This window comes from Salmo salar, chromosome 06, assembly GCF_965601325.2.
Source record: "Salmo salar chromosome 06, fSalSal1, whole genome shotgun sequence".
NCBI lineage: Eukaryota > Metazoa > Chordata > Actinopteri > Salmoniformes > Salmonidae > Salmo > Salmo salar.
This window is the reverse complement of record NC_138296.1, coordinates 64,214,780-64,242,500: the sequence shown is the minus strand read 5'-3', so window position 1 is coordinate 64,242,500 and position 27,721 is coordinate 64,214,780. Positions and strand designations below refer to the sequence as shown.

Sequence of the window (27,721 nt, the reverse complement as noted above, 5' to 3'; positions counted from 1 at the left end):
TATCTCACAATGTAGAGAAGGGGCCATGGATGGAGACTGTAGGTTGATTGACATACCTTGGTCTGGTTGTTCAGAGGACAGGCTTTAGCATGGCCATAGCAGATACACATCCCTCCAACTGAGATGTCTTTGATAGAGTAGTAATACTGCGAAGAAAAACACATACGAGACAGTAACAAGTGGAGAGAAATGGAGAGGAACATTTCTACAATCAGACACTGGCTACTTCTACAAAAAATATATCACAGTTGAGTTTATTCAAAGACACTTATTTCTCAGAGAGTGAGAGCCAATTTCATCCACAATTTCGTCATTTAAGTCCCTTTTGTATGACTAAATTGAGCAGTATTTTATAAATGAAAAATTCCTAGCTCAAAATAAACCCAGCAATCTGTCCGGTAATTATGCGTCACACAGAAGCTCGCTGGGTGACTGATAGTGTAGGCCAAAGTCAACACATGATAAGGTGGATGTTGCTCAGAAAGGAACAGATTTCTTAATTATAGACATTTTTAATTAAGACCCATCTGTCTGGTGAACGCAATGTAATCAACGTGCCGCACGGCCATTTCACTGATTTTGATAGCCGTGGTGGGTAAAAAATGAATACGGCAGTGGCTCACGGATGGAATACATGAGGCTATATGAAGGCGATGGTAATGCGTAGTCCACAACATGTTGGGTCGTTCTTACCCGCCTGGTCACGATGGGGTCAACATCGCGGGGGTCGTTGAAGGCCAGGGTCATGAGGTCAGCGTTGAGGGTTCTGATTCGCTGGAACTGCAGGCGGATGTAGCGTGCGGAGGTGAAGTTCAGTAAAGTCGGGGAGGGGTCATCAGCGCTCGGCCTTCCATTGATCAGAGAGGTGTGGATCTATGCCCCGAATGCAAATTGAGACAAAGCACCGAATGGTACAGATTCTTAGTAATTGATTAATACATTCAAAAAGACCCCAGGTATGTTATAAAGGAAAAGGGAGATCTTTAATGACCCCTGATCAGTACTGTATTTAACAAAGACTCAATTCAATCTCTACACAGAAAATCCATTAAAAAACAGCACCATTACAACATTCAGAGCACACCACTGCTGAGGTAAGACGACAACACATTAACGGACCTGGTAAAAAAATAATTTGGTTGCAGCTGTGAAGGGTTAACCGTGTCTGCCTGCTAATTAAGGCGGTGTGGTTAGCTTGGCTGTTTTTGAAGAAGTCAGAGGGTGACATTTCAATATAAGATCTGCGATGTGTTGACACCGCCTACGACTCATTAGGATTTCGCTATGATCATGCTGTACGCTTCCTGTCACAACCTAAAAGGAGACGGCTGACAAGAGCTCCTAGGGGGGCCTGGGCGGGGGGCTCTGGGGGGTAGGAAGGAGGAGGAGGGAGGAGAAGGAGGGTGCTAGATAACTGAGTTATGTGGGTGATAATACAGTATAAACTGGCTCAACGGTGGTGCTGTGGACTGGACTGCTTCATTACCGTCAGTGAGAGCAGACTGCAATCGGCTCTCGCAATTAAAAGGAGTTGCTCCGATACACAACTGATCAAGGCAGCATTGCTGTCCTTTGTGGAGTGTGTGTGGGTTGATTTCTGTGTGTGTGTATATGTGTTTCTTCTTTGTGTAAAGTAGGCTTTCTTTATTCCAAATCCTCAATGAAAACAAATATGGAAAAATGCTGGATGTGGATGATGCAACAGAAAAGAGAGAGCATTTCTTGACTTCAACCAGCGCACCATGAAATAAATTGTGCTATGTGCCTAGACTGTATGCCTAACTCGTAAACAAGATGTCCACTATTAGGGCAACTCTGCTCACCACAACTTTAATTAAGTCCATTTGATTGTGAGCAGCTGGTGAGTGATTTCAAAGCTGACTCATGTAATTGAACTAAAACACCAGGGCACTTAAATACTACTGTAGCTGGCAATCAAGTCAGCAGCAAATGGCTTCAATACATTGCCCATTAAAGCAAGTGAATGAAAGTGCTGGTGGTCTTATTTCATGTGGGCCATGGGTGAATCTAATATATTATAGTGAAATGGAATCCAAGTTTTTACGTTGTGCATTTTAATTGAAATTGGATTTCAGTTTGAAGTGTTCAACAAATAATCATATCTACTATAGAAACAAGTCCCTGTAGCTGCTACGCCACAGCTGACCCCTATGACCTTTCAGTGACCCTACTCGGACCCCTGACCCCTCACCTCTCCATTCTCCAGGGGTTGGATTTTGGAGTAGAAAGAGGTGCAGATGACCTCGTCGTCGCGTGTGTAGGATGGCGGTCCGGTGCGGGGAAGGATGTTGAAGCGAGTGAGGCACTCTGTGTCTGTGATGGCATAGTACTGCCAGGGGGTAAAGGTCATCCCATCCAGGGAACGCTCCAGCACCCAGTTACCTGGCCTGGGGGAGTTGGCAGCCTTCAGAATCATATAGGCTATCTGAAACACCTGGTAGGGCAGAAACAAGAGTGTTACAGCAGTATATTTCAGATATAACTCAGGAGCTTAGCTTACAATAATGAACTGAATCTTGACAGTCCTCCCTTTGTGTCTTGTAAAGTAATATAAGAAGTTTCATATTCAGGTTAAGAAAACACTTTCGATAGACACCGTGACACGTTCATAGACAAGGGTAAGTCAGATCGGTGAGGTTCGATAGGAAAACCGGAGACACTAAAATAATGAATCCTGTCAGCGAGCAGGGTCAAGATTGTGCCTCAGGTGTTTATCGTTATGAAATCTCCACTCCTGTACAAGATTCACTACAATATGGAGTCCCTTCTTTGAAGTTTCCAATGAAACAGCACATGTATTCCCATGCTTCAGTCTTTTCAGCTATTCAACACTGGAGTACCTGAGGGCAGATCAGCTTTGGCTGTCTCTGTATGTAGCAGGACAGAGATAAAGTTACCATACCCTCTACAGTACTATACCCTCGAAGGCCACATTTGAATTTCATCAAGCAGTAAATGCAACACTTTGACAGCTCCTCAAGAAAGACAATGAGCACAGGGGCAAGGCAACATTCCACCTTGCTTGACAAAAAAAAAAAACACAGCTATTTTGTCGCTGACTTCTTCAAGTTAATATGTCTCCCATCCTGGGAGAATGACTCGACATCAAAAATGACTCACAGTTTGCCTCTTTCATCTTCAGTAGATAACGGTGTAGCGTTTCAACGTTTACAATAGAGAGAACGCCACTCAACCCGGCATTCATCCATTTCACTGAAACCCAATAGGATTCTGCCCAGGTAGCAGGGGAAATCTCACAAAGCCTCTTTGTTTCCTTGATTCACATGAAGCAGGAAGACAGGAAGGCTGGTGGATGTTGTCCTCACACAGCATAAGGGGTATGTAGGGGGGATGTTTACCTAAATGTGATGATTAAAGTGTAGAGTGGAGTCTGGAGGGAAAGAGAAACGAGGCCTCTTCAGTGCTCGACATGTGTTTGCAGGGCAGAGCGTGACCTGGTAACCACGGTCACAAGTGTTGGAGTCGCGACCTGACCGTGTGGATTCCAGGCCAGGGACAGTTTAGAGCTAGAAGTCCAATGACATCAGTGGCAATAGTGTCAACGCCTGTTCTGCTGTGATCCTTTGCCGCTACTGGCTAATCTCTAAGTTCTGGGTAATTTTAAACATGGATAAAAATCAGCAGATTTGGGATATATTTGTTTGTTTGCACATATTTCTTTGTGTTTGTTTTGATCAAAGTAAAGTCAGAAGAGATTTGCTGTTCCTAAAAATCTGTAGTCGCTATAAAGAATATGAATGTAGAGCACAAGTCGTACATGACAAGGTGAGAGCACTAGAGTGTATAGTAGTAAAGGAAAAGTTAAACTTGGAAAACAACAAAATAGAATAGCCAGGTCTTGGGTTCAGTGATAGATAACCTGTAAACATCAACCATTTAAATTGCTCTGCCGAATGAAAGCACAGAACTTAGATAACCTACCTACCTACGCTCAATCATCTATTTTCCACGTATCACAGGAAGTGATAAAGAATGTCCGTCAAACACTCTCTTTAATTACTTTGAAATAAGGCCTATGACTCCAGAGAATTCGATAGGCACTATCTATAGGTCCATTTTTATTTGAATCCACAACTACGTAGGCTAACTCTCTGAGCTCCAGCTATAGATAAAGCCAGGTCCCATCACTGTCATTCTCAACTGGAGGCTGAGGTGCCAGAGGTCTATGACGTGGGCTTGTTTTGTGTGCCCTTAAGTGTTGAGAATAATCCTTGCGGTATGTCGCTGACACCCGCTTCATATTATATTTCACACTAAGTCGAGCACCACTCACTGACAAACACCTCCATGTCTATGAATAGCATACCAAGCTAAAGTATCTGTCATGTATGTCATTAATCATCAGCTGTCATATAGAATCTAATTCAAACAGGCTCAAATGTCCTGTATATGAACAACATGTTTTTTTCTCTGACTTAGACATGTAGCATGATCAAAGTAGTAAAGTCTATGTGGATGTCTCATTTCCCATAGTATTTGTGCTCCTGTTCAGATCCCCCTCTGTGTCTGTGCTAAAGTCTTGGGAGCATTGAACTAATAACTGATTGGACCACGTCAGTCAAACTGGGAAAAAATGATTTACAATTTTCGGTCTCATCAAAACGTGGCCAGGACACACACGCACGCGGACACGGACACAAACACACACACACACACACACACACACACACACACCACACACACACACACACACACACACACACACACACACACACACACACACACACACACACACACACACGCACGCACGCACACACACACACACAGCCCCCTCCGGCAGGTAGCCTACTGGTTAGTGCGTTGGGCCAGTAACTGAAAGGTGGCTGGATTGAATCCCCGAGCTGACAAGGTAAAAATCTGTCGTTCTGCCCTTGAGCAAGGCAGTTAACCCTCTGTTCCCCCGGGCGCCCGAAGACGTGGATGTCGATTAAGGCAGCCCCCCCCCCGCCCTCTCTGATACAGAGGGGTTGGGTTCAATGCGGAAGACACATTTCACTTGAACACATTCAGTTGTACAACTGACTAGGTATCCCCCTTTCCCTTTCCCATCAGTGTCAGTCATTATTCCGATTTCCACTCCAGTAGGGGCTCCTGGATAACGATGGGGGAAAGTAGAGCACTGATGTCACGGGCAATAACGATACGTTCACACACATCATCGACAGCGCCAACAGCACAGACTCATTTATCGCAGGAGATGACAGCAAGCATGGTGACTGGTCGCCAGGGAAATGCGCCTGAATGGAGCACAAATAGGATTCCATTTTAAAGGGCACTGATGGCGAGAACACTTTGCATACAGGGCCATTGGTAAAGCTAGCTCAACCATGAGGGAGGGAGTGACAGAACTTAATAGGTAATTGTTCCTTGCCACTGTGCTTCCAAGCTACTGCTTAGCACTTTGTGACAAATGTTGTTGTTAAAAAGACCATAAAGGCTAAATACAAATACTGTAGTTTGTTGGGTGTTCACTGTCGGCGTCAGTATACATCAATTCAACTACTGATTAATTGTTCTTCATGGTGAAATAGCAATATTATAACCTTGGTATATAACCCTCAATATGCCATTACATCTAATTAGTCGAACAGATGGTTTTGCTGAAAAAAAAAAAAAGAAGCAATTTCCAAGATGTGTTATCTCGGGAATTGTTTACTGTTCATGTTGTAAGAGAGAAATTAATATACCATTTTTACTTATAACCAAACTCCCTAATCTGCCAAACAGTTTGAGCTGGGACAATGTGTGTAGTTAAAGTAATTCCATCACCACAGTGACAGGCCGGATAGAGATGAGTGATGGGCCAGTTCCCATTAGCATGGGAAAAAATGGCTGCCTAGGCACTTCTCGGTGTCAGATTTCAATCGCTAATTAAACACAGGAAGGTATGATTTATGAACGCTTGATGACCTCAGTGAGACTCTGTCTGCATACTTAACACTCAAATACAGTATTTGGGTCACTTTCACATGTTTATTATGTACAGTACATTAAATAAACTAAATATAAGCTATAGCTTTTTTTAGTTCCTATTACAAATTCAGTCTTTGGTTTGATGCTTACAGTCTTAGAAAAAAAGGGTTCCTAAAGAGTTCTTTGGCTGTCCCCATAGGATAACCATTTATAGTTCCAGTTAAAAACCTTTTGGTTCCAGGTTGAACCCTTGTGGGTTCCATTTAGAACTCTCTGTGGAAAGGGTTCTACATGTAACCCAAAAGGGTTCTACCTTAACCAAATAAGTTCTACCTGTAACCATAAAGGGGTCTTCAAAGGGTTCTCCTAGGGGTGCAGCCAAAGAACCCTTTTAGGTTCTAGATAGCACCTTTTTTCCCCCTAAGAGTGTATTCCTGGTTGAATAACCAATGATGGGCTCACTGTGGAGCCAGCGAGGAGATAAAAAAAAAATATATATTGATCCCCTTCATCCCTCTTGGATTTCTTTTTATTCCAGTGTCCCAACTTTGTATCATTGTATATTTAATTCAGCAGTGTGAGTGACATGGTCAATTAATTCCGGATTGACCCTGCTCTGGTCTCCTGTGTAATATGACAGGCTGATATTAATGAAGGAGATGTGCTTGCATCTCTATTTCCTTGAAGGGAGAGACCGACACAGACCGGGACCCTTCGCCTGGGTCTACAGAGAGCCACCCTCTGAACCTAAACATAATAACTCAGTCAGGGACAAACTCCCATGAATCACCAGCTGCGGAGGCTCTAGGAGCGGAGCCACGTCTTCACGCTCACCCTTGATCATATCCGAGGCCTTGGGAGGAAGCTGAGTTACTGTACCACCTACGAAACCAATCACAATCTAGCCTCAGGATCCCCTCTTCCCTGATTCCTCTCTCTCTTCCACCCTCACACACACACACGCACGCACACACGCACACACACACGCCGACCAGCTCTTGAACCCAGAACCCACAGAGACCCAGCACACTGCTGAACTTTATTAACAGCGAGTCTCCATTGGGTTGAATCATTTCCTGTTGTAGGTCAATAGTAGAGGAGTCATTACAGATGCTCTGATAGTCAGAGATATCAGGTATACCATGCTGATACAGCACACGCTTGAAGGAGGAAATCAGCAGTCCAGACACCCTCTCAAACGGGCCAATTTAAATAGTGCTTTGTGGGCATAAATGCAACTACCTTCATGCTACGGTTCCTCTAGGGTTAATCTCAAATTGTTCTAAGGATGGCTGCACTCTTCTCACTGCAACGGAGATATTATATTGAACAAGTGAGCAAAGTGAAAAAAATATCAATTTTAGAAAGTAATAGCTATAGTGTCAGTGCCCAAGAAAAGATTTGTATGAAACTTTTTCTTTTTCAGAAATTGACAGAGGGAGCGAAACTGATGTTGGTGGGAAGCAGTAGTACAATTCATCTGGTGGGAAGCAGTAGTACATTTCATCTGGTAGGAAGCAGTAGCACAATTCCTCTGGTAGGATGCAGTAGTACAATTAATCTGGTGGGAAGCAGTAGCACAATTCCTCTGGTGGGATGCAGTAGTAAAATTCATCTGGTGGGAAGCAGTAGCACTATTCCTCATGTAGGATGAAGTAGTACATTTCCCTCTGGTGGGAAGCAGTAGCACAATTCCTCTGGTAGGATGCAGTAGTACAATTCCTCTGGTAGGATGCAGTAGTACAATTCTTCTGGTAGGATGCAGTAGTACAATTCCTCTGGTAGGATGCAGTAGTACAATTCCTCTGGTAGGATGCAGTAGTACAATTCTTCTGGTAGGATGCAGTAGTACAATTCTTCTGGTATGATGCAGTAGTACAATTCCTCTGGTGGGAAGCAGTAGTACAATTCCTTTGGTGGGAAGCAGTAGTACAATTCCTCTGGTAGGATGCAGTAGCACAATTCCTCTGGTAAGATACATCAGTACAATTCCTCTAGTGGGAAGCAGTAGTACAATTCCTCTGGTAGGATGCAGTAGTACAATTCATCTGGTGGGAAGCAGTAGCACAATTCCTCTGGTAGGATGCAGTAGCACAATTAATCTGGTGGGAAGCAGTAGCACAATTCCTCTGATGGATGCAGTAGTACATTTCCTCTGGTAGGATGCAGTAGTACAATTCCTCTGGTAGGATGCAGTAGTACATTTCCTCTGGTAGGATGAAGTAGTACAATTCCTCTGGTAGGATGCAGTAGTACATTTCCTCTGGTAGGATGCAGTAGTACAATTCCTCTCCTTTGAGAGATTGAAATCCATAACAGTATTTTCAGACAGTTCAAGCCAGGGGGTTTCACAGAGGTCAACTACAACCCTCTTCCAAGTCAGGCCACCTGTGCATCTCACATGACGAGTTACACATAATATCTCATAGCAAGTCTTCAGCCAGCATATTTACACACACTCTTTCCAAACCAGACTAAACAAACGTGTGAGAATGTGAAACCCCAGACAAGTGTCAAATCAGGCTGCCAAGTGCATTACACTGTTGACCGTGACTTGGCTGAGAGTGGCTTTACAGTTCCAATGGGGTTTACAGTTAGCCTGGTCCCAGATCTGTTTGTGCTATCTTGCCATCTCTTATGATTATTGTCATGCCAGGCAACAAACACAGGAGTTGGCTATACATCACAAACAGATCTGGGACCAGGCTAGTTTAGTATCACCCTCATCTCCTACCTGCTGTAAGTCCAGAGTGACTGTGACGTAATGGTAGTCCATGCCATTCTTAATGCTGGGGCTCTGCCACCATCTGTTAGTTCCATCGATGGCATATTCAATCGGGTGGCGCTCTAGGAATAAAAATGAAATTAAACAAAGCATTATGCTTCAGGAGATAAGCAGTGTTTGAAGATAGGAGATATGAGTTGCATGTGACTGCTGGATATCGGATGATTGAGCACTGTCAATCATAGGCTACTTATTTTCTGACATTTCGGGGCTAGTTAGAAACCATGGCAACAGTAAGGAGCCTGCTAATGAATAAGCGTTGCTTATGGAGGCCCCCCACTGTCTCTGTGAACTACTCCCCACTCATTATCATGTACGGCCAGAAACAGCCTTTCAAAACCTCTTTATCTTTGCAAATGAAATGTTAAATGCTTTTAAATACCACTTTATCGACCTCCAAAGAGTTGTCCTCCTCTGTATAGTGTTTGAAGATCTCTCGACCAAGAAGAGTGATTTTCAAGGAACAGTAAAAACATTCAAATGTGGTGCTTAGAAAAGACTGGAACTGTACACATCTTAAGGTACTTTAAGATTTACTGCATCAGAAAATCAGTCTATTCGTTATGCATAATTTCCTAATCAGAAAAAGATAATTAAAGTTGCCCTCTTGATTAAGCAGTTTAATAGTTTTTCTACCATTTATGAGAGAAATAATTCATTTAAATCATTCCCAATTGGTTCACAATCAAGTTTCCCTTTCAAAAGAATTGTCTCTAATTAGAAGTTATGCTAACCACTGTCACCTTAATTCTTACATGTACGCGTTGAAGGGCACTACTATGACATTTCAGCAAAGATTAGGAGCCACACAATGGTTTGGTTTCAATGGGAATTAAAGAACAAGTCAAGTGATTCATTGGCTGCTGTACAGGCTAGTGGCAGAAATGGCAAGACATTTGTAACAGTCATTACCAGAAGACTTGCAACAGGTGAAAGCACAGATGTTATTATAAGGCTTGTGAATCTCCTTCTAAAATGTGTATATTCTTGCATGGCTACTTGCTCACCAGGCACAAAGCTGTAAGATGTGGATGGGTAAAAGATGGACTCAAACATTGTCTCTCTCTCTTGGTAAACAAAGAAACTAATGGCATACTAATATGGTGGGAATGTACAGTATTTCATATCATGAGTGCCCACCATGACAGGCTAAATGTGAATGAACAAAAAAGATTGTTCTAGTCAGACCTGAAATTACCAGAAAAATGAAAGACTCATTATTGAACGATGAGACAAGATAAATGATGACGACCATTTCTTCTTCTCTTTATCTTCAAGACAGGAAGTCCTCTTCACCGGTAATTGTCCGCTAAAAGCATTTACAGTACCCTCCCGCTTTGATTCAAATTACTGGGAGTGAATAGTAATGACCTCTCTGAGAGACTTGTCTAATTACTGAACAAGGTCGGCCTGTGTTTGTCTGTCTGGCTCTCAGGCCGATCAGTCTCTCTGATATCTGTGCTGCCTGCTCCCTGGACTCTAACATATGCTGCTCAGTTGGTACATGGAGCTCTGGGATGCGCCCCAAATGGCACCTTATCTCCTACATAGTGCATTAGCTATGGGCCCTTTAAGGCTGTGTCAGGATTACACTCAGTGGCCAGTTCATCTAGTACTGGGTCGGCCCCCCCTTTGCCTCCAGAACATCAAGAATTCTTTGGGGACTAGAAACGTTGCTCAATTGGTATCAAGGGACCTAACGTGTGCCAGGAAAACATTCCCCACACCATTACACCACCGCCACCAGCCTGTACCGTTGACACCAGGCAGGATGGGACCATGGACTCATGCTGCTAATGCCAAATCCTGAATCTGCCATCAGCATGACACAACAAGAACCGGGATTCGTCTAACCAGGCAATGTTTTTCCACTCCTCAGTTGTCCAGTGTTGGTGATCGTGTGTCCACTGTTGCCGCTTCTTCTTGTTTTTAGCTGATAGGAGTGGAATCCAGTGTGGACGACTGCTGCAATAGCCCATCAGTGACAAGGACCGACGAGTTGTGGTTCCGAGATGCCGTTCTGCACACCATTGTTGTGCTGCGCCTGCAATTTGTGGCCCGCCTGTTCGCTTGCATGATTCTTGCCATTCTCCTTTGACCTCTCATCAACAAGCTGTTTTCGCCCACAGAACTGCCGTTGACTGGATGTTTTTTGTTTGTTACACCATTCTCTGTAAACCCTAGACACTGTCGTGCGTGTAAAGCCCAGGAGGCCGTCTGTTTCTGAGATACTGGATCCGGCGCGCTTGGCACCGACGATCATACCACGCTCAAAGTCGCTCAGGTCACCCGTTTTGCCCATTCTAACGTTCAATTGAAGAGTAACTGAATGCCTCGATGCCTGTCTGCCTGCTTTATATAGCAAGCCATGGGTACGTGACTCACTGTCTGTAGGAATACAAAACAATTGTGAACGGGGTGATATACCTAATAAACTGAGTGTATATTTAAGCAATAAGGCCCAAGGGGGCGTGGTATATGGACAATATACCACGGCTAAGGACTGTTCTTATGTACGACGCAATGCGGAGTGCCTGAATACAGCCCTTAGCCTTGGTATGTTTGTCATACTTTCATCCAATCAGCATCCAGGGCTCGAACCACCCCGTTTATAGTTTAATGTATCTTTGCACAATTTACACCCACACCAGTTTGTCTTAGGTGAATCTCTCAGTCAGATAGGCTGTGAGTTTTAATTACCAGCAAAAGTGCCTGTCAGAAGATGAAGCATGGCTCCTCTCTGTGTACACACAGCACATTGTTGTGATTAACACAGGAAGATGTGTCCTCTGTTAGATAGTGAGATATGCTCACAAACGCAGGCTGTGTTTACAGACCCACAAGTCAGAGCTCTTCAAAAGTCCCTCCTCAGCAATCTCAGGCCATGTATATTTCATAGGCTGAACCCATTGATTTTGGAATGGATAAATGATGAGGAGCAGTGATGCACTTTGGTGAGAGCAATGTGCAGATGGTTTCTCTAAATCCTTGCTGAATGTGGTATACGGTACTCCACACTCCTAGTCCTACAGTGTGAATCATGCTGATACAATACAAAGTAGAGGTGTACTGTAATATGCAGTAGGTACGGTATAATACTGATATTTACCAAATTGCCTCTCGCTGTTGTTGTTACAGATACGGCACTGGGTGTTCCTGACTTGCTGTCCGGGGACGTGCTCCACCAGTTTGCAGTACATCTCTGGTCCTGTCTCTCCACAGGTAGCGTTAGTGCTGATATCTGCCATAGAGGCCAGGTTCAGCACCGCTGGGAACAGACCTGAGGGAAGAGGATTGGGAAACATAAGGTACTTAATACTATACACTAAACATACTGTATATCTAGCTGATATATAAACAATACAAGGTTGTCTGACCAATTCTATAACATTTTTGTAACTTCCTTCACTGCTGTTGCTGTACTACGAGTGGAGTCCTATGGTGAGTAGGCCCCAGAGAAAGAGAGGGTTGTGTCCCAGGCCGGTGTGACAGGTCTGACTCAGAGTTCACAGAGAGGAGAGTGAGACTTAGCAGGTATGAGATTATAGAGTAGAGCCACGGTCCATCAGGTTTATACCCACAGCCTCCCCTAGCTCACGGTCCTGTAGAGGAGGGAGGGACAGCATCCTTCATACATAAAGAACTGTTGATTTCAAGCAATGGCAGAAATATGACCCCAATGGTACAGATCTGGCAATGGTAGGAATAGCTGAGACGTCACTTCACAATCAGGGCTGGTGTTTGATCTCTCTCTGCCCCTCCATCAGAAAACAGACATAAACAGACAACAGTTTCTGGTTTCAAATGAAATACTCTACAGAGCTGTTGGTTCAGAAGAGCTTCAATGGGAACGTAAATAACAACTGTCCATGGGGGATCAGATAAAAAGGAGCTGTATGTGTTCTTAGTTCTGAGAGAGAGAGAGAGAGAGAGAGAGAGAGAGGGAGGGAGGGAGGGAGGGGATCTCATCACGTGCTGAGCCCATGTTGCCCCCTTGTTCTGTTATGGCTCTGTATGGGAAGGAAACACTGACTGAGTGTATCAAAGACTGGGCCCATTGCTCTGAAATGGCTCCCAGCTGTTCCTCCAGATGTCCAGGCCAAATGAACTGTGAAGAACATCTGAAAACTGCAGAAAATTAAGTTTTACGGATGCCTATGAGGAACTCTGTGGCGCAATAGCACTGACATTCACCAGCTGATGAAGGTCTAAGAACACTGGCCTAACTGTTAAAAGTCAAATGATCAGGGAGCATGGTAGCGTACAACCTCTAAAATACACTGTGTCCTATGCTCTGGAACTTGAAGCACTACTTGGTTAAAGTCCGTCCAAATCTTTATACCACCTATAGGTGTTTTCCCCCTCACTCACCCAGCCACTAACACAGGCTGATTAATAAAACAGTGTCTAGCTCCATTTGCAGCATAACATTTAACACAGCAGGGACTATTCGCTGGTAATTAGAGCGGAGCAGTTGCCTGAAAGCATAGGAGTGAATATCAGTAAAGAAGCAAGGCATTTGACTAGGTTTGAAGAGACATGAAATCACTGTATCATGAGGCTGATACTTACAAAGGGACCTTAGAAGATACAACAGAGCTCTGAACGAGGAAGGTTAATACAGAAAGACCCCACTACATTCTATTAGAGGTTTTCTCAAAGGACAGCAATTTCTCTTCGCTTGTACCGAGGTCAAGATTTCAAATTCTCATCAGAGGCACAGAGGGAGGAATAGTCACGGAATAAGAAAGGACTATCATCAGCTATTATCATACTTTACATTATTACTGTATAATCTAAATGTCAATGGTTATGGCTAAGTACCTTATACTGGTACTAAATTACACTGGCCTTTTAACTGACACAAGGTGTATTTGAGGCATTGATGTTCACATACAGACAGTTGTGTCCCACATACTGTTGCTCTATTGATTTCCAACAGTGATAAGCCAAACAGGCTACAGTATGTATGTTGCTAGGGGACCTGCTACTGCTATTATACATTAGTATTTTATTGAATAAGGAGAGGGTGGGTTTCTGGTCGGGGGCCTGTGTTTGATATATGAAGTATGGATGACAAGGCTGGGCTCAGTCTATCTCGCCGTGCTCTCTCCAGCCTCCGATCAATACTACTGTGGATGCTGCTCCCATTCATATCATGCTTCTGCTGATTCGTCATTCAAGTTGATAAAACAAATTATTGTTTCATGCTGACTCTCCCGCTAGAGTTGTTTGCCAGATTCTTAGAAAGAGATGGATCTTTCTCGCCTATCAGCTAACAGTTTTCCAAGTGTGGTTCTTTTCCCTTCATTCAAAATGAATGCCTGGCCTACAAAGGCTGACCGACTCAATGTCAGGAAAAAGAAGACATGCAGTACTGTAGATCTACTTGAAAGATTTCTAGTTTGTGATGAAACATCTGCTTCACATTTAGAATACTCAGTTGATATGCAACGTTACTTGCTTGTTGCATAATGCATTGTAAAGCTTCATTTCATCCAATACACAATAAACATATACAGTATTACTGTAAAAAGAAAAGCAACCAAAAACGTAGTTGTTTCAACAGATTATTATTAAGTAACTGGTGCCACAGCATTTTATTTTGTTTACTCAACTTTTTGGTCCAAGAGTTACCTGAATAACAACAACAAAAATAATTGGCCCAAACAGGTCCGACTTGAGAAAACAGTGAATTTAAAACGATGTGTTTGCTCAATTTGTCTCATATGTTCTTTTAACTAAACTTAACAAAAATATAAAAGCAAAATACAACAATTTCAATGATGTTACTGAGTTGCAGTTCATATAAGGAAATCAGTCAATTGAAATAAATAAATTACGCCCTAATCTTTGGATTTCACTTGACTGAGCAGGGGCGCAGGCATGGGTGGACCTGGAAGGGCATCGGCCCACCCACTGGGAAGCCAGGACCTGCCAATCAAAATGAGTTATTCCAAACACCAGGGCTTTATTACAGGCATAAATACTTCTCAGTATCATCAGGTGTCTGGATGGCTGCTCTCAGACGATCCGGTGAAGAAGTTGGATGTGGAGGTCCTGGGCTGGCATGGTTACACGTGGTCTGCAGTTGTGAGGCTGGTTGGACGTACTGCCAAATTCTTTAAAATGACATTGGAGGCGGCTTATGGTAGAGAAATTAACATTAAATTATCTGGCAACAGCTCTGGTGGACATTCCTGCAGTCAGCATGCCAATTGCACGCTCCCTCAAATCTTGAGAGGCATTGTGTTGTGTGTCAAAACTGCACATTTTAGAGTGGCCTTTTATTGTCCCCAGCACAAGGTGCACCTGTGTAATGATCATGCTGTTTAATCAGATTCTTGATTTGCCACACCTTTCAGGTGGGTGGATTATCTTGACAAAGGACAAATGCTGAATAACAGGGATGTAAACAAATTTGTGCCCCAAAAATCAGGGAAATAAGCTTTTTGTGCTTATGGAACATTTCTGGGATCTTTTATCTCAGCTCATGAAACATGGGACCAACACTTTACATGTTGGGTTTATATTTTAGTTCAGTATATAAATTATTATTTGGGCATCTTACCTACAGAAGGCTGTTCAACTGGTTACACACACAGAGTGCTTTTAACCTCTAAAGTTTACATTTTACATATTTCACATACATGATTACATTGTGCATGTTCATTTATACAGCAATTATTATTCAATCATGTCCTCACCAGGGATTTGAACTCACAACCTCTTGGTTCATGGCATTCGAGCTTCCTGCTACACTACCATGTCTGTGTCAATTATCAGTTAATCAGACTATTCTCTCATCATTGGTTTGATTTACTTATTTAAGCAATTCTATGTTTTTCTGTATAGTTGTCTGTATGTTGGTGGGGCATATTACTTTTAATGTTACTCCTTAATCACTATGATCAATAAAATATTGTTTCTTGAGTATACCTTTAACAGAGCTGAGATTTAATTTGAAGTGCAAAGTGCAGCAATACAGGTGAAATCAGTTATTGACACAGACATGGGGGTGTAGCAGGAAGATTGGAATGCTGTGAACCAAGAGGTTGTGAGTACAGATGAGAGGTTGAATAATTTTTACTCTATAAATTAAGATGCACAATGTAATCGTATGTCAAATATGTACGTTGAAAACATTGTATGCTAAAAGCACTGTGTGTAACTAGTACCACAGCCTTTTTTTAAGGTAAGATGCCTAAATAATAATTTCTAGTTAAATGAACATATGAGACAATTTGAGCAAACACATCATTTTACGTTTTCTCATGTTGGAGCTAAGTTTGGGCTAACTAAAAATGCTACGTTCAGCTAACACTTTGACTGAGAAGTTGAGTAAATAAAAAAAAGCCTGTGGAACCAGTTACTTAATAATATTTAGTTGAAACAAGTAGATATTTTTACAGTATACAACAACATATAGGCTCAGGACAATAGGCTACTTCCGGACTCCCTGCTCTCCCAGTTTTCACACCCTGATCGGTTGCACCTGTACTTGTGATTGTCTCCACCCCCCTCCAGGTGTCACCCATCTTCCCCATCATCCCGTGTGTATTTATACCTGTGTTCTCTGTTGCCAATTCGTTTTGTTTGTCAGGTCAACCAGTGTTTTTGTTCTTAGCTCCTGCTTTTCCCAGTCTTTGTTTTTCTTGCCCTCCTGGTTTTGACCCTTGCCTTGCCTGTCCTGACTCTGAACTCGCCTGCCCTGACCACCTCTGCCTGCCCCTGAGCCTGCCTGCCGACCTGTAACTTTGCCCCACCTCTGGATTGTTGACCTCTGCCTACCTTGAGCCTGCCTGCCGACCTGTAACTTTGCCCCACCTCTGGATTGTTAACCTCTGCCTACCCTGACCCTGAGCCTGCCTGCCGTCCGGTACTGTTGCCCCACCTCTGGTTTACTGGCCCCTGTCTACATTGACCTGTCTATTGATTGCCCCTGTTGGAATATTAAACCATTGTCAATTTGACGTGTCTGCATCTGGGTCTTACCTTAATTCCTGATAGTAGTTGAAACTTATTGAACAGTGATGAAGGCCCTGCTCTGACATATGCCAGCAGACTGTTTGGTTGTCCTAGAGTTCCGTGTCCACGTTAGACAGTTTAATCCTGATGCTTAATGTGTCTGGTAAAAAATGAGTACATCTTAAAGGGGTCACGCAGACGCCCATTGATTGATACGGCAATATTTAATTTTCAACTTGCCTGTATTCATCATCGTGGCAGGGTGCACCTTTTAAACGCTACATTATATCTGCTCAATGCCAAAGTCCAGTGGTGTAGCACTCAATCACTCCTCTAGATGGGTCACCTGTCCAGCCAAGTCATCAGCCTTAGTCTCAGACGTGTGTTTGTGCGCTTGTGTATTTGTGTGCACTCTCCAACACACATCAGTCTCACACTGCACACGTATTGCAGGGGATCGATACAGGCCTGACACAAGGACAGCATCACCACGACAGCCCCAAAGACGGATACATATTCTCAAATAGAAATCCAACTAAAAAAGACATCCATAAGGTGAAATACAAATTTGGGCATAAATGGTGATGGCTAGCAAAGCTCACTAATACATATGGATTAATGCAATGCAAAGTGGCCGCTGCTTTTCTTGCTGATAGCAACTTTCCATTGCAAAAAAAAAATAATTCCATTAGCTATTGTTTATACCCTTTCTTCTTTCTCAAGTGCTGTTAGTGTGATCACATCCCACACTGGGTGATGAGGGATTGAGAGTCCCACCAGACAATTATGGAACAGTTAAGACCTCTGTAATGCAATCTTGAGAGGGAGGAGAGGGGGTTAGAGCCCCCACCACTGACTAGCAGGCTTTGATGAAACAACATGCCGTTTCCCTAGTAACTACATCTGTGGACATCCGCTAAGAAATGAATGACTTCCTTAATAGAGGATAATGACACTTGTAATTTGCAATTGGACAAGATGTTTTTTTTTTTCAGCAATCAGTCATTCATTAGCATGTTAAAAGGCAGGATGAATGTTCTTTGGTTTCTTTTCTTTGGACCTGGATTCAGACAGAGACGTCCAGGGAGGGAAAGAAAATATGAGGCAGACAGACAGACAGGAAGCAGGATGTTATACTGTAAAGGCCACATCCATGTCCTGAAGTGCTCTAGGATTACACTGAAAACACAGATCCTGACTTCCTAGACTATCAACGAGTGAAAAACAGAAATGAAAACATGCATGGATATGTAGCATGGATGGGATCAAGGACCGAATAAAGACCAGTCTGATGTCTTTGAGCAGCAGGCAAATATTCTGCAAGCTACAAAAACAGAACTTAAACAGCTATCTCACTCCTTCCACAAATTGCCAGTAAAAATATCCCAACGGATGAATCAATAAGAAACTGACCTTTCGCATCAAGTTGGAATACATCCACATCATTGATGTAGATTTTCTCTGTAGTAGTAGTCCTATACGTCATTGTCATTGCATTCTTCATCATAATCAACATGATCATCCCAATTAGGCCCTATTTCAATTATCGTGATTTCAGCATAGAGCAGCTGTAAACGCGGGCATTTTTTTCAGTTCACGAGACATTATATTATCTGAATTCCCTATTTGATTCTAAAAATGAATAAAAGCAATTATTATTATTATTATTTTTTTTAAAGACAACATGAATCCAACATGGGATCAATGAAGGTGAGATGCCTGAACTGTGAGCAGCATCTGAGAGCCTTTCAAATGCCTGCTGCACTTCAAGAAGAAATCCACTCATGGTGCCTTCAATCAATGTTTGATTTACTGCCTTGAACAATACACTGTCACTAGATGTAAGATTCATCATATTCAAGGTTGCACCATAACAGAAACGAACCATAACTAAACCCAGTCTTCTTCCTAGAACACAAATACAAAAGGATAGAGCTCTAAGAGCTCACAATCTCCAGTTACTACAGAACGGTCAAGAAATTAAGTGTCTTTGTTGAACAGTTATTTGACTGTTTCAGATTAATTTTTCTCTCTCTAAATGGAGTCATTGTAATCATGAGCATAGCAGAATGTCGTTGTGTGTGAGTTTAACCTAAGCTACATTCCTTTACAGGTGTTGTCATTTTTTCTCTCACAAAGTCCTCCTATAGTTATAACTAACTATTGTATAAAACGTTACATTTCCCTGTCCTTATTCAGGCTACTATTCTTCAGTCTAGAAACATTTACAAGTTCACGTAAGACCATCAATTGATCATTAGAACCTATTTCAAATACAACAAATGTTGATTGGAAGTTTGTGAGTGTTTATGTTCATGATAAATACAGACCCAGACCAAATGTTTTCCTGAAAGTGTTCACAAGCTAACCTCAGACTTGTAAACAGGAAAGCACCCGGTTTAGACCTTAATCTTGGAAGCAATACAAGCTGTGTAGACATGGCGAGGTTCACTGGCTGGGTTCCTCATGCAGGTCAAGACTATTCATGAGACCGCAAAAGACCCTGATGGCAGACAAATGGACAGCACACACACACACACACACACACCCATAGCACTTGTACATCATCAGCGATCACTCAGGTCGAGTTTGATTGAATGTGAACACACATACACACCACAGGAGGCTGGTGAGAGGTGGACAGCTCATAATAATGGCTGATATCATTAAAATGACCCCAGTCCTTCCCGTATAAGGTACCACCAGCCGCCTATGATACACACATAAACGCACAGTGCATGCAACAAACATCTCCGTTTAGTAGGATTCCAATGTACAGTATTGGAGAGGGAATAATTGGGAAGCTCCACTTGGGTTGTTTAATCAGCTCTTTCACTATCTCAAACACAATTCTCTTAAATTACATACCGCCAAAATGAGGTTGCATTCTATTTCATTTGATGTCAAATAAAGAGGTGCAGTCAATCTGAAAAGTCATTTCACTTGACATTGACAGAAGCACAGAGTAATTTCAGTTAAATTGGCACTGCTTTAGCTGCCATTACCAAAAAAAATCGTTCAGTCAGAGAAACCCAGGGTGTGTTCAGGGCTAAAAATTGAAGAATTTCATTTGATCAAACCATATAAAAAATTATAGTAAAAAGGATGTGTCAGACCCAATTGCATACCACACTGCTAAATATATAGATTGGAATTCATGCCATTTCAAAGATCTTAAAGGGATACTTCTGGATTTTGGCAATGAACTTCCCTAGAGTCAGATAAACTCGTGGATACCATTTTGTGTCTCTGCGTGCAGTTTGAAGGAAGTTGCTAACCAGCATTAGCACAAGTTCTAACTAGCATGCTAGTAGATACCCATAGACTTCCAGTCATTGCGGTAACGCTAGTAAGCCTTGGCTCACGAAACTACCTCTAACTTCCTTCATACTGGACACAGAGACATAGAAATGGTATCCACAAGTTCATCTGACACTGGGGAAGTAGTATCCCTTAAAGTATCCCTTTAATAGGAATCTTAAGAAAGCGCTAGATCATACGCTCAGCCCTCAAATGTTCTCTCCCTCCTATGGTTCTAAAACAAAACATATTAGTCAAGCTCCTGAGGAAAGTTTACAAGACTATAGTCCCTCTACTATAGTCTTATTCTATACATAGTGACAGGCATTTCCACAAATTAAATCCTCTTGAACTGGATAGAAACAGATTTAAAGATTTAAAAATCAGTGCAACAAAATGATTTGATATGAGCTCGTAATGGTGCCGATGTGACATTCCACCAACTGTGATTCTATTGCAACTGCCATCAGGAGCTACGTCTCTGACTGAGAGAGAGAACTCTCTTGAGACTTCGTTACTACATCAAATTCACACGTACACTTTTCTATGACAATAGATCTTCTCTCAGACATCATGTCTGAAAGTGATTTTCCCTACTCCCCACCGCCCCTCAAGACTGGGGCCCACTGGAATATCCTATGACAACAAGTGTGTCTTTCCCAACAGCTCTGAGACAACACTACCCACAGTCCTCGTCCGTCAGTAACACCACAATCGTAAAATCATCTGAATGCCTTCTCTTCTTCTATTAATGGATGAAATTAACCAGGCAGGTCACCCTCCTCCCTCCCTCACCTTACCCTAGCTGCTCCTCTCCTCTCCTGTCCCCTCCACAGTAAGTGGTCACTGTGATTTAACGCGGTGCGGCCCAGTCATCAGTAAATCTCCCGTGAAGCAGCCTGTGTCCGGCAGTAGGATCCCCAGGGCGATTTAACATGGTAACCATCCCAGTTTCATTAGGACTCGACCTCTTACAGGGCTGAAGCACTTCCTCATGACCAGCCCAGCCAAGGCCAAAGCAAACAAGCCAATGCTCCTTACATGTTTATAAAAGGAAGTAGTGGATATCTCTCCCTCTGCTGATTTACAATGTTACGAGCATATGCAGTGAGGGAAAAAATAATTTGATCCCCTGCTGATTTTGTACGTTTGCCCACTGACAAAGAAATGATCAGTCTATAATTTTAATGTTAGGTTTATTTCAACAGTGAGAGACAGAATAACAACAAAAAAATCCAGAAAAACGCATGTCAAAAATGTTATAAATTGAATTGAATTTTAATGAAGGAAATAAGTATTTGAGCCCCTCTCAATCAGAAAGATTTCTGGCTCCCAGGTGTCTTTTATACAGGTAATGAGCTGAGATTAGGAGCACACTCTTAAAGGGAGTGCTCGTAATCTCAGCTTGTTATCTGTATAAATGACACCTGTCCACAGAAGCAATCAATCAATCAGATTCCAAACTCTCCACCATGGCCAAGACCAAAGAGCTCTCCAAGGATGTCAGGGACAAGATTGTAGACCTACACAAGGCTGGAATGGGCTACAAGACCATCGCCAAGCAGCTTGGTGAGAAGGTGACAACAGTTGGTGCGATTATTCGCAAATGGAAGAAACACAAAAGAACTGTCAATCTCCCTCGGACTGGGGCTCCATGCAAGATCTCACCTCGTGGAGTTGCAAGGATCATGAGAACGGTGAGGAATCAGCCCAGAACTACACGGAGGATCTTGTCAATGATCTCAAGGCAGCTGGGACCATAGTCACCAAGAAAACAATTGGTAACACATTACGCAGTGAAGGACTGAAATCCTGCAGCGCCTGCAAGGTCTCCCTGCTCAAAAAAGCCCATACACATGCCCGTCTGAAGTTTACCAATGAACATCTGAATGATTCAGAGGACAACTGGGTGAAAGTGTTGTGGTCAGATGAGACCAAAATGGAGCTCTTTGGCATCAACTCAACTCGCCGTGTTTGGAGGAGGAGTAATGCTGCCTATGACCCCAAGAACACTATCCCCACCGTCAAACATGGAGGTGGAAACATTATGCTTTGGGGGTGTTTTTCTGGTAAGGGGACAGGACAACTTCACCGCATCAAAGGGACGATGGATGGGGCCATGTACCGTCAAATCCTGGGTGAGAACCTCCTTCCCTCAGCCATGGCATTGAAAATGGGTCGTGGATGGGTATTCCAGCATGACAATGACCCAAAACACACGGCCAAGGCAACAAAGGAGTGGCTCAAGAAGAAGCACATTAAGGTCCTGGAGTGGCCTAGCCTGTCTCCAGACCTTAATCCCATAGAAGATCTGTGGAGGGAGATGAAGGTTCGTGTTGCCAAACGTCAGCCTCGAAACCTTAATGACTTGGAGAAGATCTGCAAAGAGGAGTGGGACAAAATCCCTCCTGAGATGTGTGCAAACCTGGTGGCCAACTACAAGAAACATCTGACCTCTGTGATTGCCAACAAGGGTTTTGCCACCAAGTACTAAGTCATGTTTTGCAGAGGGGTCAAATAGTTATTTCCCTCATTAAAATGCAAATCAATTTATAACATTTTTGACATGCGTTTTTCTGGATTTTTTGTTGTTGTTATTCTGTCTCTCACTGTTCAAATAAACTTACCATTAAAATTATAGACTGATCATTTCTTTGTCAGTGGGCAAACATACAAAATCAGCAGGGTATCAAATACTTTTTTCCCTCACTGTATGTACTTCGCCACCATGGCCTTTGTTTGCCTTTACCTCCCTTATATCACCTCATTTGCTCACATTGTATATAGACTTATTTTTCTACTGTATTATTGACTGTATGTTTGTTTTACTCCATGTGTAACTCTGTGTTGTTGTATGTGTCAAACTGCTTTGCTTTATCTTGGCCAGGTCGCAATTGTAAATGAGAACTTGTTCTCAACTTGCCTACCTGGTTAAATAAAGGTGAAAAAAAGTATATATATATACACTGCTCAAAAAAATAAAGGGAACACTTAAACAACACAATGTAACTCCAAGTCAATCACACTTCTGTGAAATGAAACTGTCCACTTAGGAAGCAACACTGATTGACAATACATTTCACATGCTGTTGTGCAAATAGAATAGACAACAGGTGGAAATTATAGGCAATTAGCAAGACACCCCCAATAAAGGAGTGGTTCTGCAGGTGGGGACCACAGACCACTTCTCAGTTCCTATGCTTCCTGGCTGATGTTTGGTCACTTTTGAATGCTGGCGGTGCTTTCACTCTAGTGGTAGCATGAGACGGAGTCTACAACCCACACAAGTGGCTCAGGTAGTGCAGCTCATCCAGGATGGCACCTCAATGCGAGCTGTGGATAGAAGGTTTGCTGTGTCTGTCAGCGTAGTGTCCAGAGCATGGAGGCGCTACCAGGAGACAGGCCAGTACATCAGGAGACGTGGAGGAGGCCGTAGGAGGGCAACAACCCAGCAGCAGGACCGCTACCTCCGCCTTTGTGCAAGGAGGAGCCGGAGAAGCACTGCCAGAGCCCTGCAAAATGACCTCCAGCAGGCCACAAATGTGCATGTGTCTGCTCAAACGGTCAGAAACAGACTCCATGAGGGTGGTATGAGGGCCCGACGTCCACAGGTGGGGGTTGTGCTTACAGCCCAACACCGTGCAGGACGTTTGGCATTTGCCACAGAACACCAACATTGGCAAATTCGCCACTGGCGCCCTGTGCTCTTCACAGATGAAAGCAGGTTCACACTGAGCACGTGACAGACGTGACAGAGTCTGGAGACGCCGTGGAGAACGTTCTGCTGCCTGCAACATCCTCAAGCATGACTGGTTTGGAGGTGGGTCAGTCATGGTGTGGGGTGGCATTTCTTTGGGGGGCCGCACAGCCCTCCATGGGCTCGCCAGAGGTAGCCTGACTGCCATTAGGTACCGAGATGAGATCCTCAGACCCCTTGTGAGACCACATGCTGGTGCGGTTGGCCCTGGGTTCCTCCTAATGCAAGACAATGCTAGACCTCATGTGGCTGGAGTGTGTCAGCAGTTCCTGCAAGAGGAAGGCATTGATGCTATGGACTGGCCCGCCCGTTCCCCAGACCTGAATCCAATTGAGCACATCTGGGACATCATGTCTTGCTCCATCCACCAACGCCACGTTGCACCACAGACTGTCCAGGAGTTGATGGATGCTTTAGTCCAGGTCTGGGAGGAGATCCCTCAGAAGACCATCTGCCACCTCATCAGGAGCATGCCCAGGTGTTGTAGAGAGGTCATACAGGCACATGGAGGCCACACACACTACTGAGCCTCATTTTGACTTGTTTTAAAGTTGGATCAGCCTGTAGTGTGGTTTTCCACTTTAATTTTGAGTGTGACTCCAAATCCAGACCTCCATGGGTAGATAAATTGGTGTTATTTTGTTGTCAGCACATTCAACTATGTAAAGAAAAAAGTATTTAATAAGATTATTTCTTTCATTCAGATCTAGGATGTGTTGTTTAAGTGTTCCCTTTATTTTTTTGAGCAGTATATATATATATATATATATATATATATATATATATATACAGTATAAATTGTGCAGTAAATTCCTAGGCCACACAACCTGCAGTCTCTCCTGCTCTGTTCTGGAGTGCTTGTTTCCCACTGCAGTTTACTGTGTTTTCCTGATGGAGATTAACAATATGTAGTAAACTGCTATAAATTGCAGGTTTTACTGCAAGTAAAGATGCTGCGAGTCGTAATTCACATATTCCGTTTGACAGCTTTTTAGCAGATTTCTGCCCATAAAATGCTTTAGTTCATTAAAGCGACCAGACTGCCTTTATGGCGAGTCCTTCCGTCAAACGAGAAAATGTAAGAAAATATAATTTGAATAGAACATCTGTTCGCTCTAAAGACCATTTTGTTTAAAGCGTTGAACACTGCAGTTAAAGGTCTAACTTCTAGATACTTTACTTTATTGCTTCTAAAGTGTTGCGAATGGCCCTGTAGGGGCCCATCCTGGTGCTCTGAGGTGGATGGTTTTGGCCCCTGGAAGAAACACCTGTCAAAGTGCCTTTAAGTGAGGAGGAGCCCCAGCCCCACCTCCAGCTCTGGTCCCAGCCCCACCTCCAGCTCTGGTCCCAGCCCCACCTCTATCTCTGGCCCCAGCCCCACTGCCAGCTCTGGTCCCAGCCCCACTTCTATTTCTGGCCCCAGCCCCACCTCCAGCTCTAGTCCCAGCTCCACTTCTACCTCTGGCCCCAGTAGAGGTCGACCGATTATGATTTTTCGACGCCGATACCGATACCGATTATTGGAGGACCAAAAAAGGCCGATGCCGATTAATCGGACGATTTTTATATATATATTTGAAATAATGACAATTACAACAATACTGAATGAACACTTTTATTTTAACTTAATAATACATAAATAAAATCTATTTAGTCTCAAATAAATAATGAAACGTTCAATTTGGTTGAAATAATGCAAAAACACAGTGTTGGAGAAGAAAGTAAAAGTGCAATATGTGCTATGTAAAAAAGCTAACGTTTAAATTCCTTGCTCAGAACATGAGAACATATGAAAGCTGGTGGTTCCTTTCAACATGAGTCTTCAATATTCCCAGTTAAGAAGTTTTAGGTTGTAGTTATTATAGGAATTATAGGACTATTTCTCTCTATACCATTTGGATTTCATATACCTTTGACTATTGGATGTTCTTATTGGCACTATAGTATTGCCAGCCTAATCTCGGGAGTTGATAGGCTTGAAGTCATAAACAGCGCTGTGCTTCAAGCATTGCTAAGAGCTGCTGGCAAACGCAGTAAAGTGCTGTTTGAATGAATGCTTACGAGCCTGCTGCTGCCTACCACCGCTCAGTCAGACTGCTCTATAAAATATCAAATAATAGACTTAATTATAATAAACACACAGAAATATGAGCCTTAGGTAATTAATATGGTCAAATCTGGAAACTATCATTTCGAAAACAAAATGTTTATTCTTTCAGTGAAATACGGAACCGTTCTGTATTTTATTGAATGGATGGCAACCCTAAGTCTAAATATTGCTGTTACATTGCACAACCTTCAATGTTATGTCATAATTATGTAAAATTCTTGCAAATTAATTACGGTCTTTGATAGGAAGAAATGGTCTTCACACAGTTCGCAACGAGCCAGGCGGCCCAAACCTCTGCATATTCCCTGACTCTGCTTGCACTGAACGCAAGAGAAGTGACACAATTTCCCTAGTTAATATTGCCTTCTAACATGAATTCCTTTTAACTAAATTTGCAGGTTTAAAAAAAATATACAGTACTTGTGTATTGATTTTAAGAAAGGCATTGATGTTTATGGTTAGGTACATTGGTGCAACGATTGTGCTTATTTCGTGAATGCGCTTTTGTTTAATCATCACCCACTTGGCGAAGTTGAAGTAGGCTGTGATTTGATGATAAATGAACAGGCACCGCATTGATTATATGCAACGCAGGACAAGCTGGTTAAACTAGTAATATCATCAACCATGTGTTGTTAACTAGTGATTATGTTAAGATTGATTGTTTTTTATAATATAAGTTTAATGCTAGCAAGCAACTTACCTTGGCTCCTTGCTGCACTCATGAAACAGGTGGTCAGCCTGCCACGCAGTCTCCTCGTGGATTGCAATGTAATAGGCCATAATCGGCGTCCAAAAATGCTGATTACCGACTGTTATGAAAACTTGAAATCGGCCCTAATTAATCGGCCATGCCGCACCAGCTCTGGTCTCAGCCCCACCAGCTCTGGTCCCAGCCCCACCTCCAGCTCTGGTCCCAGCCCAACTTCTATCTCTGGCCCCAGCCCCACCTCCAGCTCTGTCCCAGCCCCACCTCCAGCTCTGCTTCCAGCCACACCTCCAGTTCTGGCCTCAGCCCCACCTCCAGCTCTGGCCCAGTGAAAGTCCAGCTGTCTAAATGGTAAACAGAATGTGTAAGAATGTGCCTCACTCTATCGCCCCTGGTCAGGGGGCTTCTGTTGGGCTAAATAAATAATGCCATGGAAGAAGAAGGTGACTCAGACTGTCTGAAAGGACAAGACCAGGAGAAAAAGTGTGTTTGCGTGTGTGCATATGCGTGCGTGTTGTGTCTTGTGTGTGGGATAATTATGTTCCCAGACATAGGATGCACAACAGGTAATGGGAACAGAACAGCAGTACCACAGTGGAGGGGAGTTGTTCTCCAGTTTCACAAGAGAACATTTGGCGGTGTGCCTTCCAGAAGTTCTGTTCCTGTGACTCTACTCAAGTCTGGGCTCGGCTCTGGCCTGGGAGGGGCCTCACTGGTTCTCCTGGGCCCACCTCCCACACCCTTCCTATCTCTGCATGGGTCAGTTCAAAGGCCACATGCATTTTTCCAGTTTTACATTCCAAGTATTCTGTTCCAGTCATCAATCAAACAACACATCTATTTACCACAACATTTACAGGAGACATATCAAAAATGGTAAAGCCATTTAGTCCCCCCCTGTTTCTCTTAGTCTCAGCAGCATCGTGGACGCTGTGTCCTCTCTACTTTCCGCTACAGTAAAGTTTCTCTTCCAAGAACAGCATGTACTCACATCTGTATTTTCAATTACACTATAGAGTCCCCAGCCTGGAGAATGTTGTTATTTCCTTTGATTATGGCCAGAGAGCTTTTAAACAGTGTATCCCAGAGAATAATCACTTTCTACCTTCCCCTTAGTAGGCCTCAGTGGAAAAAAGT

At 43.1% G+C, this 27,721-nt stretch overlaps 1 protein-coding gene across 12 annotated transcripts in view; it reads right to left on the bottom strand.

Moving 5' to 3' along the window:
- lama2 (laminin, alpha 2) overlaps window positions 1-27,721 on the bottom strand; it is a 143,707-nt gene that overhangs the window by 107,709 nt on the left and 8,277 nt on the right. For all 12 annotated transcript variants that reach the window (XM_082976824.1, XM_082976827.1, XM_082976825.1 and 9 more), the window contains exons 2-6: window positions 11,850-12,020; window positions 8,690-8,802; window positions 2,213-2,455; window positions 694-873; window positions 57-146 (exon numbers count right to left, since the gene is read on the bottom strand). In XM_082976824.1, the coding sequence (XP_082832950.1) occupies window positions 57-146; window positions 694-873; window positions 2,213-2,455; window positions 8,690-8,802; window positions 11,850-12,020 (797 nt within the window). The remainder of the gene's footprint in view (window positions 1-56; window positions 147-693; window positions 874-2,212; window positions 2,456-8,689; window positions 8,803-11,849; window positions 12,021-27,721) is intronic.